The sequence below is a fragment of the Gavialis gangeticus genome, unplaced genomic scaffold (assembly GCF_001723915.1).
Source record: "Gavialis gangeticus isolate Ggan-Ray unplaced genomic scaffold, GavGan_comp1, whole genome shotgun sequence".
Classification (NCBI taxonomy): domain Eukaryota; kingdom Metazoa; phylum Chordata; order Crocodylia; family Gavialidae; genus Gavialis; species Gavialis gangeticus.
In genome coordinates, this window is record NW_017729031.1 from 83,684,422 (window position 1) to 83,697,993 (window position 13,572).

The following is a 13,572-nucleotide window of genomic DNA, read 5'->3' on the forward strand; positions in this document are numbered from 1 at the left end:
CCCCCCCCACAATCTGGTGCCCCCAGACTCAGGAGGCACCAGTCACCCATACAACACCCCCAACAAGTTGGGAACGTAGGTGATAAGACTGGAAGGACTTCCTGGGCCACTGAGTCCAGTGCCCTGTTGTCACAGGCATCTACACCATATGCCTTCCATAAACTGATTGAGCTCCATCGTAAAAACGGGTTCCCTGCTTACACTACTCCTACTGAGATGGGTGTTCCAGAGCCTCGTGGCTCGGATGGTTAGGATCTTTTTAAACTTTCAAGTCTAAATTCATTCATAGCCACTTCTAATCCATTCTTTTCTTGTGTTGACATTGTCTTTTAGCCCAAATAGCTTTTCTCTCCCATTGGTGCTTCATCTGCCCCAGTGTATTTATTGAAAACAATCATATTCCATCTCAGTCTTCATTTTGCTGGACTAAACCTGCTAAGTACTTTGAATATCCTTTCAAAGTACAGGCTGTCCATTTCCTTGCTTATCATCAGGGATCTCGGTTTTCCGTTCTCTAGGGAAAAACACGGATTTTCTCCTTTAAAGGAGAAAAACATGGGAAACAGCAGGTTTCCCCTTGCAGGCTGTCAGGCTTGCAGACTGGCTGGGAAGAACGGGATGCACGTGGCCAGAAATACAGCCAGGCAGCGATGGAGAGCAGCTCATCCAGCTGCCTTCAGGTAAGTCTGTGGGAGAGGGAGGGGGCATAGTTGATGTGGGGAGGGGCAGGGGGATGCAGATTGAAGCGTGGGGCCCAGGCTGGGGCAGGAATGCATGGCTGTGGGGCCTGGCTGGGGGAGCAGGATGAAACCACAGGCAGTTCATCCAGGTGGTGGTGGGGGGACTGGCTCCCTGCTGCTGCATGCATTCCCAGGGAGCCCCAGATCTGTGTGCAGGGTGGAGGAGGATGTGGGCTGCCTGCTGCAGGCTTGGGACTCCCCACCATGTAGTACTGAGCCACCCTGCCCTCCTGCAGTGGGTCCTGCCCACTGGGCTACAGAGGCCCCTGGGGGGAGTACAGCAAGGTGGGGAGCCCTGCACCTGCATCCTTCCCTCGTCCTTGATGTGCTCCACTCGGCTGTGCTTCAGCCCTGTCACCCATGGGTGGTGCGGGGTAGGGGGAGGCTCTGCACCACACTTCGGCCACAGCAGCCACTGCCTCCTGCACATGGCATCCAGGGTTTGGGTGCTGCTGGGGTGGGCAGGGGGCTGTGAGCTGTGGCCCTGGTCCCATAGTTCTGGCAGCTGGGGGGCCCCTCTGGCAGGGCAGGGAGCTGCAGGTCAGGAGTGAGGGGCACCAGCAGGGCTGGGTGGGCTGTGGCTTGGGAGTGATAAAAGCAGGATCCCTGTTGGTTACCAATGTTCAAGAAAAATGAATTCAAATAGTGAAAGGTGACTATGATAAGCAAGGATTCTGGTTTTCTTTGTTTAAATATCAGAAATTCTCTGATTAAAAAATCCAAAATTCTCTGATTAAAAACTGCAAAACTGTGTTTTTCCTGCAATTAAACTGAAATGCATATCTATCTATCTCTAGATATCTATATATATAGGTCTCTGTCTCTTATAGATATAGATATCTATGTAGATATATGTATCAGCTGAACACAGTGTTTTATTGATATATTTACAGTTTTTAAAGGAATTTGGAAGCTTACCAGTGCCTCAATCATATATATATATATATATATATATATATATGATTTAGTGCTGTTTAGTTTTAATCATGGAAAGTGTGGGTTTGGGATTATTTTTTTAAGTCAGAGAATTTGGGATTTTTTTATTAGAGAAAATTAGGATCCCTAGTGACCAGAATCATACACAGTGTTTCTGCAGTGGTTAGCCAGTGACATTATAACTTTCCCATCGCTGCTGGGAATACCCACCTGAGACTTCTAGGATCACATTTGCCTTTGTTACAGTTGATCACATTGGAGACTGACAAGTAAACCTGAGTCTTTGTTTTCCTCTGTTATTTTCAAGTGATAACCCCCCCTACATATAGCAGAAATCTTGCTATTAGTTCCTAATTGCATGCCTTTGCACTTTGTATTAATAAACTTTATCCCAACTCTATGACTTTAATCCTCAAGGTCAACCAGTTCTTCTTATATGAATTCTAATCCTTCTCTGAATTGACAGTAGCTCCCAACTTGGTATAATCAGCAAATTTCATTAGCACACTCCTACTTTTTGAGCCAGTGTCTTTAATGAACATACCAATTTTTGTAGTACCCCATTGGTAACCTCTCTTTCAGCATGATGGTTCACCTACCAGCATGAACCATTTCCATCTGGAGTACTGTGTTCAGTTGTGGGACCTTCACATCAAGAAAAATGTGGCCAGATTAGAAAGAATCCAGCAGAGTGACAAAAATGATTAGAGGCTTGGGAAACATGTTTTTTGAGGATAGGCCGAAAGGACTAGAGCAGTAGTTTTCAACCTTTTTCATTTGCAGACCCCTAAAAAAATTTTGAATGGAGGTGCAGACCCCTTTGAATTGTAAGTGTGGGTATTCACATACTTTTGATTGATCATAGTTATCTTTCATGGACTCCTTAGACATAGTCTGCAGATCCCCAGTGGTCTGCAAACCACAAGTTGAAAGCCACTGGAGTAGAGTTATTAAATCTGGAAAATGGAAGACTGAGGGGGAACTTTAAAAATAGTCTTCAAATACTTGATGGGTGGTTATATGGAAGATGGAAATGGACTATTCTTTGTGGCCACAGTGGTCAGGAAAAGGAGCAATGGTTTTATCTTTTAGCAAGGGAAATTTGGGTTGGGTATTCAGAAAAAACTTTCTCACTGCGAGGGCATTGGAACAGGCTATGCAAAGAGGTTGTGGAATCTTCATCCTTGGACGTTAGGTTACATAGAAAACTTTACTGGCGTAGTTTAGTCAAGGATGATCCCGTCTTGAACAGAAGGTTGGAGTACATGATCTCTTGAGGTTCCTTCCAACCTTACTATTTTGTGATCTCTTTGTTTGTTATCTACTTTACAATTCTTGTACTCATTTCCATCTCCTTTATGTTGTCTAGTAATGACATACGTGGCTTATCTAAAGTCCAGGAAATTAGATCTACTGCATTTCCTTTTTCTAGAAAATCAATTATTTCATCAAAGAAATACATTGGGTTAGTCTGGTATGACCTACCTTTCGTTAACCAGTGTTGTAGCTTGCAGTGGCCTCCCAGTAGCAACTGAAAATCAGATTCATTATTTATCTTTCCCCTCTCTTTGGTTTTCTTCAACCAATCAGTGGTAATTGGCTACGATCATAAGTAGGAAAAATTCTGCTGCTTTCAGGGGATCAGGGAATGTTGCAGCTGCCAAAAAAAACACCCAACCAATAAAAACTCGAGAAGTACTCAGCCAGAGATAAACCAAGCTGCGTTACTCAGATCTCAGTTTGAACTTCCTCTGAGTCTATAGCACTTTAGGCTTTTAGATGTTAAGGCTGTGCTTTATACACAAGTGCCTTTATACACAAGTATTTATAAATCCCAAGTGCCTGTTTTCATTGCAACAATTCGTACCCTCAGTGTAGCTGCCAAAGCAGGGTCATCCATGAGGACCCACTTAGATTTGCTGTGGTTCCCTTTTGTATTTTAAGGACAAACAAATCCTGGGTTGAGCAAAGGGAAGCACCAGATGTTCATAGTCATGATGACAAAATCACATATCTGTAAATTCCCAGCACTAATATACTAAGGGATTAAGCAAACCTGAGCAGAATAGCTACAGATTGCAAGGCATTATAGAGGACAGAATGCAAGCAGTTTTCTGTTAGATGGAGCCACATAAAGCAATATTTCAGTTCTGAGAAACTGGGGCTGGACTCTGATCTTCTGAGGTCCCTTCCAGCCCTAAAGTCTATGAATCTATGAATTAGCTGCAGAGAAATTCTGTGTTTAGACAGTATACTTGGAGATGAAACTGAACAGAGGTGTTAGAGGGATGTAGAAAGTGCTGCAGAGGCAGCATAACTTGCTCTGATTTTCTCTGGGTCAGAAAAAAAAAACACAGATCCCCCCCTCCCCCATTGAAAAAAATCTGGAAAAGTTTTTATTAAATGAAATGCAAAATGTGTAAAATTGGATTTACTGTGAAAGGATAATTATCCCCCAGATATGACAAGACTTGCACATTGCCCAAAATAAAAAGGTAGCTATTCTATACATGATACACAAGAGCTGCCTATTGAGCCTCTCCTAACTGCTGCATCTACTCTCTGGCACACATTTCCCAACTCAGCTGACTTATCAGCAACTGGTCCATTTCCATGTAGCTGACGGCTGTCAAAATCATCTGGCCCTTTGGGCTGGATTAGGCTGAAGGACCCTTCCCCTCCACATGTCTGATCCAGTGAATTTAGCCCCGGCTCTGGCCTGTGTAGGACTACACCATACACAGCGCCTGGTCCGGTCCATTACATTTGGCTTATGTGGCATCCACTCCAGTTGGTTTGTAACTGTGGACCAGCTTGGTTTAGCAGTATGTGTAGTGCAGGTCCTGGATCAGTTGGGGTAAGTACTATATGCAGTGTGGTTCTCAGGCTGGCTGGAAAAGCACTGTGTGCAGCATGCATCCAGGGCCTGTGAAATATGGGTCAAGTCCAGACTGAGAGGCACCAAGGGCCCAATGATGGGGCTCTGTGGGCCAAATACTGCCTGTGGGCTGGATCTTTGATACCCCTGATCTAGCCAATCCAAATTTGCTAAATATACAAACACAGACACAACTGATGTTCCATGTCTTTTAAAAATTTCCATGTCAGGCTTCAGCAGTCCACCATCTATGATTGTAATTCTTTGATTTTCCCAACATTACTTTCCAGGTACTGAACAGTTACACCGATCCATTTAAAATGACAAAATTTTGGGTAGAAATTGGCTTACCCAGGTTTCGATGTTGGCAAGGAACTTGCCAGTGTGTTCTCCCAGTAACATTTCAGCCTCCTTTTCCTGTTCTGGGTTTAACCCATTCCACTTTTATATGGATTCAGTCACGTCGGCTAAATAATGGAAAGGTTCTTTAGCTTTTCCTATTTGTTTTTTACCTTGTCTGATTTCAGTTCTTTGTTGCTAATTGGATCAAGCCTGCTTTGCAGTGAGGCTACAGCCCTAAATGCAGTCAGGCTGCAGTCTGTTCTTCTGGAACCTCCTTGAGTTGCTTTTGCAAGTTTAGTTCTACCCTGAAAAGTGCCTTGCTGTGCAAATACCTGCTAATGTTTGGACTAAAATCCTTCTCTCACTCCTGCATATTTAAACACATACATGGTAATTAGATGCAGATACAGGTTGTAGCACCCAATCCACCATTTGTATTCATCTTAATTTAGCAAAGGAACTGAACTGGAGAAAAATGTCAGTGTGTATATGCTGGGGACCAGGACTGGAGGGACCAGCCCATGGGTAGCCATGGGCAAGTGATTGGCTGGGACTTGCTAGAACATCCTGGGGGGTATATTCCATGGACTGGCTTCATTATTTATTTTTGGTCCATTGTCTCTCCCTGGCATTCTTACTGGGCCCATCTGTGCAATAAGTTGGAGCCAATTTGATCTTTCAGGAGTAGCATCTAGTATATGAGGGGGGAAGGGATTTTACATTGTACATTAACACTAACATAGGACTGTAGGAAAATAGAGCTGAAACGGACCTCACAAGGTCATCTAATCCAGTTCCCTGCCCAAGGCAGGTTCATCCCTGCCTAAACCATCAACAGTCCATAGCAAAATCACCCTGCCATTTTGATTCTATTTGCACTCAAGAACTGGGAGGAACTGAACCTGTAAGCTGCTCCCTCCGATGGCCACACCAGGCTGCCTGTCTTCTGCCATCCTAACAATGCTTTTCTTCTCCTGGCCAGAGATGTCCTGTGTCTCTTTTGTCCTTCTCTCCCTTCCTTCAAAGGCCCAGCAGTATGCTTATCCCAGCCTTTGCTTGGGGAATGCAGCTTTCTGCAGAGGGCAGCACACCTAGCCATCATTGTCTAGGTCAGTCTAATTTAAGACCATCTCTCCTGGAGTACATATTTTGTCAGTGCTGCAGCTGTAGCCAAAATCACATGTAGCATGAGGAAGAGAGACCTTTTGCAGTCAGACTAGAGTATGATGGATGGAGCTGGCAGATAGCTAAGAGCATTCCATGGTCTTTTGCCTATGGCAACATTGTACTCCTGGGCACAGTGTTCTTCTATTTGCAAAGATTGTTGATAACAGTTTGGAAAGAATCAGGATCCACTAGCAAGCAGCTTTTGCTCTGTTAATTTAGAGAAAGGAATAGAGTAATTTATAAAAAGCATTAAACAAGTGAGGATTAGGAGGCCTCTGATATCTGTTCTGATGGGTTTTCTCTTCTTTCAGTAAAGAGGGCTTTAATTTTCACTCGCCATGGAGACCTTTTCCAAGATAGAACATGCAGTGAGCAAAGAAAGTGGACTTCTGTTTACTGCTCGGTTACTCATCACTAATTTGTGTTTCTCTCCTTCCAGTCTTGGCACTTGTACCTATGCATGTGTCTATCTGTCTAGTCTTTAATTAGACTATTTAGAAACAAATTATATCTCAGAGGTTCATTTACATTTCTCACCCTCCAAAATCCTTAAGTGTTGTGCATCTAGTTGGCCATGTCCACCTTCCTTGTGGAGTGTGTAAAGTGCAAGGCATGGGTACAGGCTGCAATGATAACAAAAGTGATCCCTTAGTAAACTGCATTGCCACAGCCCTTGTGTGGATTTGAAAAGGTATCTGAACCATTGATATGCTGCAATCCCAGCTTGTGCCTCACACAGAGGGCCAAAGGCTCCACGCCCTATCACCTTTGACATTTCAGTGTAAATTATGATGTGGTTGGGTGATGAAAATTGGCCTTATTTTCCTTCTTTGCAAAAATGGCATGGGAGTGTAGGAAATGCATTGTGTGTGTGTGGCGGGGATGGGACCTTAAGAGACACCCTATGGAGCTCACTCCCCCTGATTTCCTGTACTTTTTACCTCTGATAATATAAATGTCCATAAAGGGGGGACAAACAGATCCCAGCATTACCCAGGTGGTAAAAGTAAGTGAGAGAGCACTGTTACAGTGCCTCTGCACTGCTTGCCTTACAAGCACAGCCCTGCAGCCATTGTGAGAGAGATAGTAAGTTAGAGCTGCCCAGTGGCTACTGTACTTTGTCAGGAATAATCAGGCTTCTAGCAGAGTTGAGAATAGTGGAGGTGCAAAGATGGCTTAGACTGCTTGAGACCCTTGTGAGGGTGATGTCAGCAGATTGGAAAGGAAACCAGTCCTGAAGGGTCCAGGGAAAGGTATGGAGGAGGTGAAGACAAGTACATTAAATGAGCTGAGACATAAAGAGAGGTTGGGAGCTGTCGGAGAGGTAGGAAGTTGAGGGTTCTGGCAAAGTGGTAGGAAAGGGAGAGCCATTTAAGTAGTCTACAGAGATAAATAATAGAGAAATGCAAAGAGAAATAGATCAACAGAACATAAATATAGCTAGACTCTTCCTTCTAGAAAGCAAAGCTAACTAGGCTCCCCACCTACTCGTATATGCTCCATCTCCTGAAACAGGTGCTTAGCATGTGCCCATCACTGGTCTTAGACTCTCTGTCTTGGGTATACTTGTGTGCCTGCACTCAGGGCCACCCTAAGGCAGCAACATTGGCTTTTTTTCTGGATTTTTCACGTACAGAATGGGAGTTGGTGGGTGAGGCCTGCTCCATACCAGCTTTGTCAGGTGTGGCACAGATGCAGTGTTGGCATGTCTTAAGCTGAGTTAACAGAGTGTGGGTTAAGCAAGATGGAGAAAAGACAACTGGCAGAGTTTGGTTTTGAGTTCTCTCTGTCTCAGTCTGCATCTCCCATCTCCTAGGGAAGTGGCAATGTAGAAAGCTCATTTTACATTGCACAAGCAAGAAGGCATGTCTCACATCAGTACACCTGTGCCTTCTGTGAATTACAAAAACAAGCAGAAAAAGCCAGGGTATTCGGGAAAGCTAAGAATGAGAGCTCTATTTCACTCCTTTGGTCAGTGATCTCTGAACCTTACCTCAAGGAGTGTGCAAGGCACTCAACTGTTAATGTTCTGTAGAAGGCAGTTTTTAGATCTCAGGCCATTAATGATCAAGGAGCTAGTAATGAAGAATCAAAGCCAGGAAAATTAGGCCAACTGAGGGCCCAAGCTCTCACAAGAAGGGAAAGCAAGATCTATCAGTCCAGGTTAATAATAAAGGAAGTGTAAAATTACTCAGTGTGATTGTGCAGAGATCCCTAAGCATCATGTTAGTGGCTGTATTCAGAAACTGTTTGCTCTAATGAAGTGGTGTGCTTCTGGGGTTCAGATGTCATGGAAAGAGGGAGATTATCTGGTAAGCCTCTCATTCTTCAAGAAGATGGTAATAAAACTGCTCTTCCTCTCTGTCTTCACAGGTGATATTATTTTAGGGCTGTTTTGTCCTGCCTTGGGGCCTCCCTGTTACCTAACGCTCATCTCCCATACCTTGGTAGGAAATGGAATCAAAAGTCTCTGAAGGTGGCCTGAATGTTACCCTCACCATCCGGCTGCTCATGCATGGAAAGGTAAATAGGGCCACACTTTCTGTTATTTTCATTTCAGTTCTATTTCCATGAATAATGAAATAACAAATGTTCAAAGGAAGTGCTTGATTGGGCTGTTAGGCATAGTTCTGGGCGAGGGTCAGCATGCCTGGGGAAGGAACTCGAACTCAGAGATGTACAGCTCCTGCTCTGCTTGCTCCAGGGGAGGTGAGTGTGGCACTGCAACTACTTCCCTGCTGCAGTAGTTCAGTTGTGCCCAGGCTCTGCTCCTTCCCAGCCAGCCCTTAGGAGCAATAAGACTGCTCTGATTGGATACGTGTGGCTCTGGCTCAGAGGTCTCATGAAGGACACTGGGAAATACAAGCTGGCTGCATGGTGTTCAGCAGGAAAAAAGGTGGGGGGAATAGTCCCACAAACAATCAAATACAGTTACGCACTAGACACAGTGCAACACAGAGACTCTTCTGCAAACTCATTTGCCCACACACTCATGTGCCCACACACATGCTTACTCATGGAGCATCCTTGTGCCCACAGCCTCCCCCCAGAAATGCAGGCAGTCTCCAGGTGGTCTGTTCCCACATCTGGAGTCTCTATTCATCCCCAGGGCTGATATAGGCAGCAGAGAACAAGAACACTACAGAAAACACATGGCAGTGTTCCCTCGTGTGAGCATACGCAGGGAAAGATGCTCGTTTCCCCTTCCTCTGGCACCAGGCACTGGATCCCTCCCATTACCCTGAGAGGGACATATCCCTGCAGAGCACCACCAGAGGGGTCCAACTGTGTGCCTTCCCTGCCAAGGCTGGATGGTCCTGAGAGGGAGACTAGAAATAAATCATTTGTCTGCAGTAGAAGGCCGAGCATCAGAGTGGGACAAGATGGAGGGGCCACAAAGGATGTTATCAAAAGCTGTACAGTAATATGCTCAAGCCTACCAGCCCCAGGGCCTGGTGCTGGGAGGCCTGCTGTCTGGGCAATGCTGAGACATGGTAGAGCAGAGCTCAGGGATTATGCCTGGCCAGAGCTATGATGTTTTGTGTATAAGGGCCATTGCAGGGGTCAGTGCCTAGCCCCACACTCTGGGAGACCATGTGTGACCTTCCCTGCAGAAAGTGGGGGCCATTGAAATCTAAGTTGGTGCATGTATCCTCTCTAGTGGATGACTGTCCCTGGGAGAAGTGCAGGGCATTAATGAGAAGGGCAGGAAATCCAGCACCTGTGAAGGAGAAAGAGTCAGCCAAGTACCTGGTGCTTTTGGCTCTGAGGACAGTAATCATCCATTAGCAATCCTCCACCTGAAGGCCAGCATTTCTGTGAGAGCAGCAGACCTCAGACCTCTCCCAGGCAGCGTATCCTTGACTGGCCCATCACTAGCGCTCCGAAAAGCTTGGTTCCAGATGAGACATAATCAGATATTTTTCTGCACCTGACGTCTGACATTTTTGGCATTGTTCTTCTACTTTAGCATTGTTTCTCAGCCTTTTTATGCTAATTCAAAGTTAAAAAAAATCCATCCCCCTTATTTACAAGAGTAAAAATGTATCAAGGAGACCAACGATAAGTTGTTATAATTGAAGTTTGTGTCGATGGGGTGGTGGAGGAGATTGACAGAGAACATTTGACCTTGAAGCATAAGGGTGTATGGGAAGGAAGGAAAGGGAGATTTTCTGTTATGAAATTTTCAACACCTTGTGCCATCCCAATTGCCTTTCTTGATGCTGGTCCCCTTGATTGTCATGATGGAGCACTCAAGAAATACTTCTTCAGGAAGTCCACTCCTTTAAATCACGGTATTGGGAAGGTCCATACTTGCACCCAACTTGTAGGACTTTAACAGAAACACCTTCCTGTTGCTTTCATGCTGTGGGCTTTACTGCACTAATTAGACACACATGCAAACATGTCCAGAACTCATGCCAGGTGTACGTTAGCATTGGGAAACCCCATAGCATCATGCTGCCTCCATTTCATTATGAAACACCTGGAAATGCTGAACTATTCACTTGCTTGGCAGAATATTGCAGAAGTGGTGGTGCTCCTGTGGTGGAGAGTGGCATGCTGCTGAGGTGATGCATAACAGAGTTATCCAATTTGAGCCTCATCGTTCTGTTTAAAGGAGATTTTTACTGAAGAATTTATTTTCTTCGGACATTTATTTTCTTGTGTGTGATTTTGCTTCTGATGTTCTGACGATACCACTGTTTGTTCATAGGTTGCCTCATAAAGAGGTTGTCTAGAATACCAGATAACCACTTAAACTTTTCTTGACAGATATACAGGCCCCTATTCAGGACAGCTCTCAAGCATATAGTTGTGTTGTGCTAAACATGGCTGCTTTCCTGGATTAGTGCCATGCATGATAGCCAAGACTACTTATGTGGCAACATAAAAAGCAACTAAAGCTATAACCTCTGCAGGTTATGTAAAATTTTATATTGTAAAACTAATGTAAGTACCCCCTCTCAAATAAGGAAGTAATTCTCCTTCTGCTCATCTTTCTTTTGTGATGGCTTTAACACACTTAGCATACAAACTCCTGTGTTTAACTAAGAGCTTGTATTAGATTGTCTTATAGTTCTGTCATTTCATTGTCTTTATCTTTGGCTTTTTTGTAGGAAGTTGGAAGCATCATTGGGAAGGTAATTTATCTTCACTTGCATATTTAGAAACTCCATGATGATAAGCCTTGAACATGTACAGTACTTGCAACCTGCATTCTGATAGCGGTTAATTCTGTCTTGTCATTACTGGAAGATCTATAGATGTGATTGTGTGACAGACCTCTCATGTGTTTGGAGATTAGATCAAAGAGTGCTTTCCCTAAAAAGTCCATCTAGAGTACTGTCACTTCTTTCTCAACTTTTCTGCATCACTCTGGCTACTAATGTATATGGTCATGATTATGTTCCCCTGGTTCATTTCGGGAAAAAATAGCTTTACAACAAGGGTAGTAAGTTGTCAATACAGATATTGGTCTTTGCAACATTGGTAATCCAGTTAACAGCAAACAAGTACACACAAGTATGGGTGGATCTAGACTTTTGAAAAGGGGGTGCAGATGGTGAGTTACATCATCACATATAAAAACAACACTTATTCATCTCTAGTTAAAGATAAACTAGAAACTTTACTAATATGCTAGGGGCCTGGGATTGTATATTCAATTTAAGATTGAAGCAAAAATAAATATAACTTCATTGGAATGAGTTATAAACAATCTGCAGGGTAGTGAAATAGGAACAACATTAAGAGGAGCTGCTCACAGACAGCAGAATTGCAGAACAAAGGATAACTTGATTGATGAAAAATCAGGAACATTAAAAAGAAGGGAGGGTTGTTAACAGCTGTGGAATGAAGACTTTAGAAGGGTTTGGGTAGATTATAATGAGCCATGAAGTCAATTGATTCCCTCAGCAGTGCCTGACTAGAAATGTTGCTGCCACATCGAGGCAGTTGGTTTTAAACCTTGGTTGTACCAAAAATCAAAGGGAGTTGCACAGGTGTACCCCTCCCCGGATCTGTCCCTGCACGTAAGTCTTGAATAGCAGAGTAAGAGAATGTAAGGGAATGAGTGCTAATTTAAGCATGGCAGCACAACCTTATTGAAAAAATACGAAAACCTAAAAAAAAGGTGAACAGATATAAAATTCCAAGTTGGATGGCATTTACTGTAAAGAATATAGAACCTCATTTGGTCAACTGTACCTCTGTAAAAAGTTCTGTGTTATTCCATGGTGCAGTTAGGTTACTTCGAAAGTTTGGAAGATCATTACTCTAGAATGCTGTCATACTTTTACAAGGTGTGTTCAAGAAGAGATTATTTTAACAATGATTTTAATAAGGAGACTATCTACCCTCCTGAACTTGGCTTTTATTTTTCCATTGTCCATTCTTTTCCTAATGAGTAATTAATAGCTAAGTGGAAATAGCTTTCTAGATACTAATCCAAATGTACATATGGCATCAACCACATTGTTTAAACAATACACTGAAGTGCCAGATTTCCTAAACATGCTGTGAGTGTTTGTGAATTTATTCCGTGGAGGCTTCTATTCTGCTGCTAGTAGGAAATTGGAAAAGAAAGACATTCAGCGTGTACTGATATTAACTAGATTTGAATATGATATTATTTGTACAGTGAGCAGTACTGACTGCAATGAACTTGGGGAGCAGATCTGAAGAGTACAAAGGCGACATTTTTACATATGAAAACATCTAGGAGTATACACACAAACAATTGACATGTGGGAATGGAGGAAAGAGCAGGAGCCCTTTAGAGAGATTTTTGTGTTTTTGTTTATATTTTATGAAATGTAATAGCTTTTAGAAGCTTCAGTAGGGATACAGTGTAAGATGAACGTGTTTGATTATGTTACAATAGCTGTGTTTCTGCTTCTTATTTCAGAAAGGAGAGACTGTGAAAAAGATGCGTGAGGAGGTAAGCAGCCCAGCTGTTTGAAGTGACTGCTAATGAAACCCACATGAGACTAATAGAAAGAGCTTGCTCATGCCATTTAGCTGGTGGGAGCTTTAGTACACAGCAGCCTAAAGCTTTGCAGATATTTACTTCATAGTTTCATAGTTAGTAGGGTCGGAAGGGACCTGAGCAGACCATCAAGTCCGACCCCCTGCCATGGCAGGAAAGAGTACTGGGGTCAAATGACCCCGGCCAGATGATTGTCTAGCCTTGTCTTAAAGACCCCCAGGGTAGGAGCCAGCAGCACTTCGCTTGGAAGTTGGTTCCAGATCCTAGCCGCCCTGACAGTGAAGTAGCACCTCCTGATGTCTAATCTGAATTTACCCTCTGCCAGCTTGTGACTGTTATTTCTAGTCACTCCTGGCAATGCTCGGGGGAGCAAGGACTCCCCCAATGCCTGCTGGTCCCCCCTGACTAGTTTGTAACAGGCCACTAGAGCCCCCCTCAGCCTTCTCTTGTGGAGGCTGAACAGGTTCAGGTCCCGTAGCCTCTCCTCGTAAGGCCTGCCCTGCTGCCCCCTGATCATG

General features: G+C 43.9%; 1 protein-coding gene across 36 annotated transcripts in view; it reads left to right on the forward strand.

The window, feature by feature from the left end:
* The window catches only part of PCBP3 (poly(rC) binding protein 3), a 293,840-nt gene that overhangs the window by 185,101 nt on the left and 95,167 nt on the right, over positions 1-13,572 (forward strand). For 32 of the 36 annotated variants that reach the window (XM_019523272.1, XM_019523269.1, XM_019523265.1 and 29 more), the window contains 3 exons: positions 8,515-8,586; positions 11,184-11,207; positions 12,974-13,006. In XM_019523272.1, the coding sequence (XP_019378817.1) occupies positions 8,515-8,586; positions 11,184-11,207; positions 12,974-13,006 (129 nt within the window). Of the gene's footprint in view, positions 1-8,436; positions 8,587-11,183; positions 11,208-12,973; positions 13,007-13,572 lie in introns of all 36 variants that reach the window. The other 4 variants (XM_019523249.1, XM_019523250.1, XM_019523247.1 and 1 more) reach the window with 1 other exon arrangement.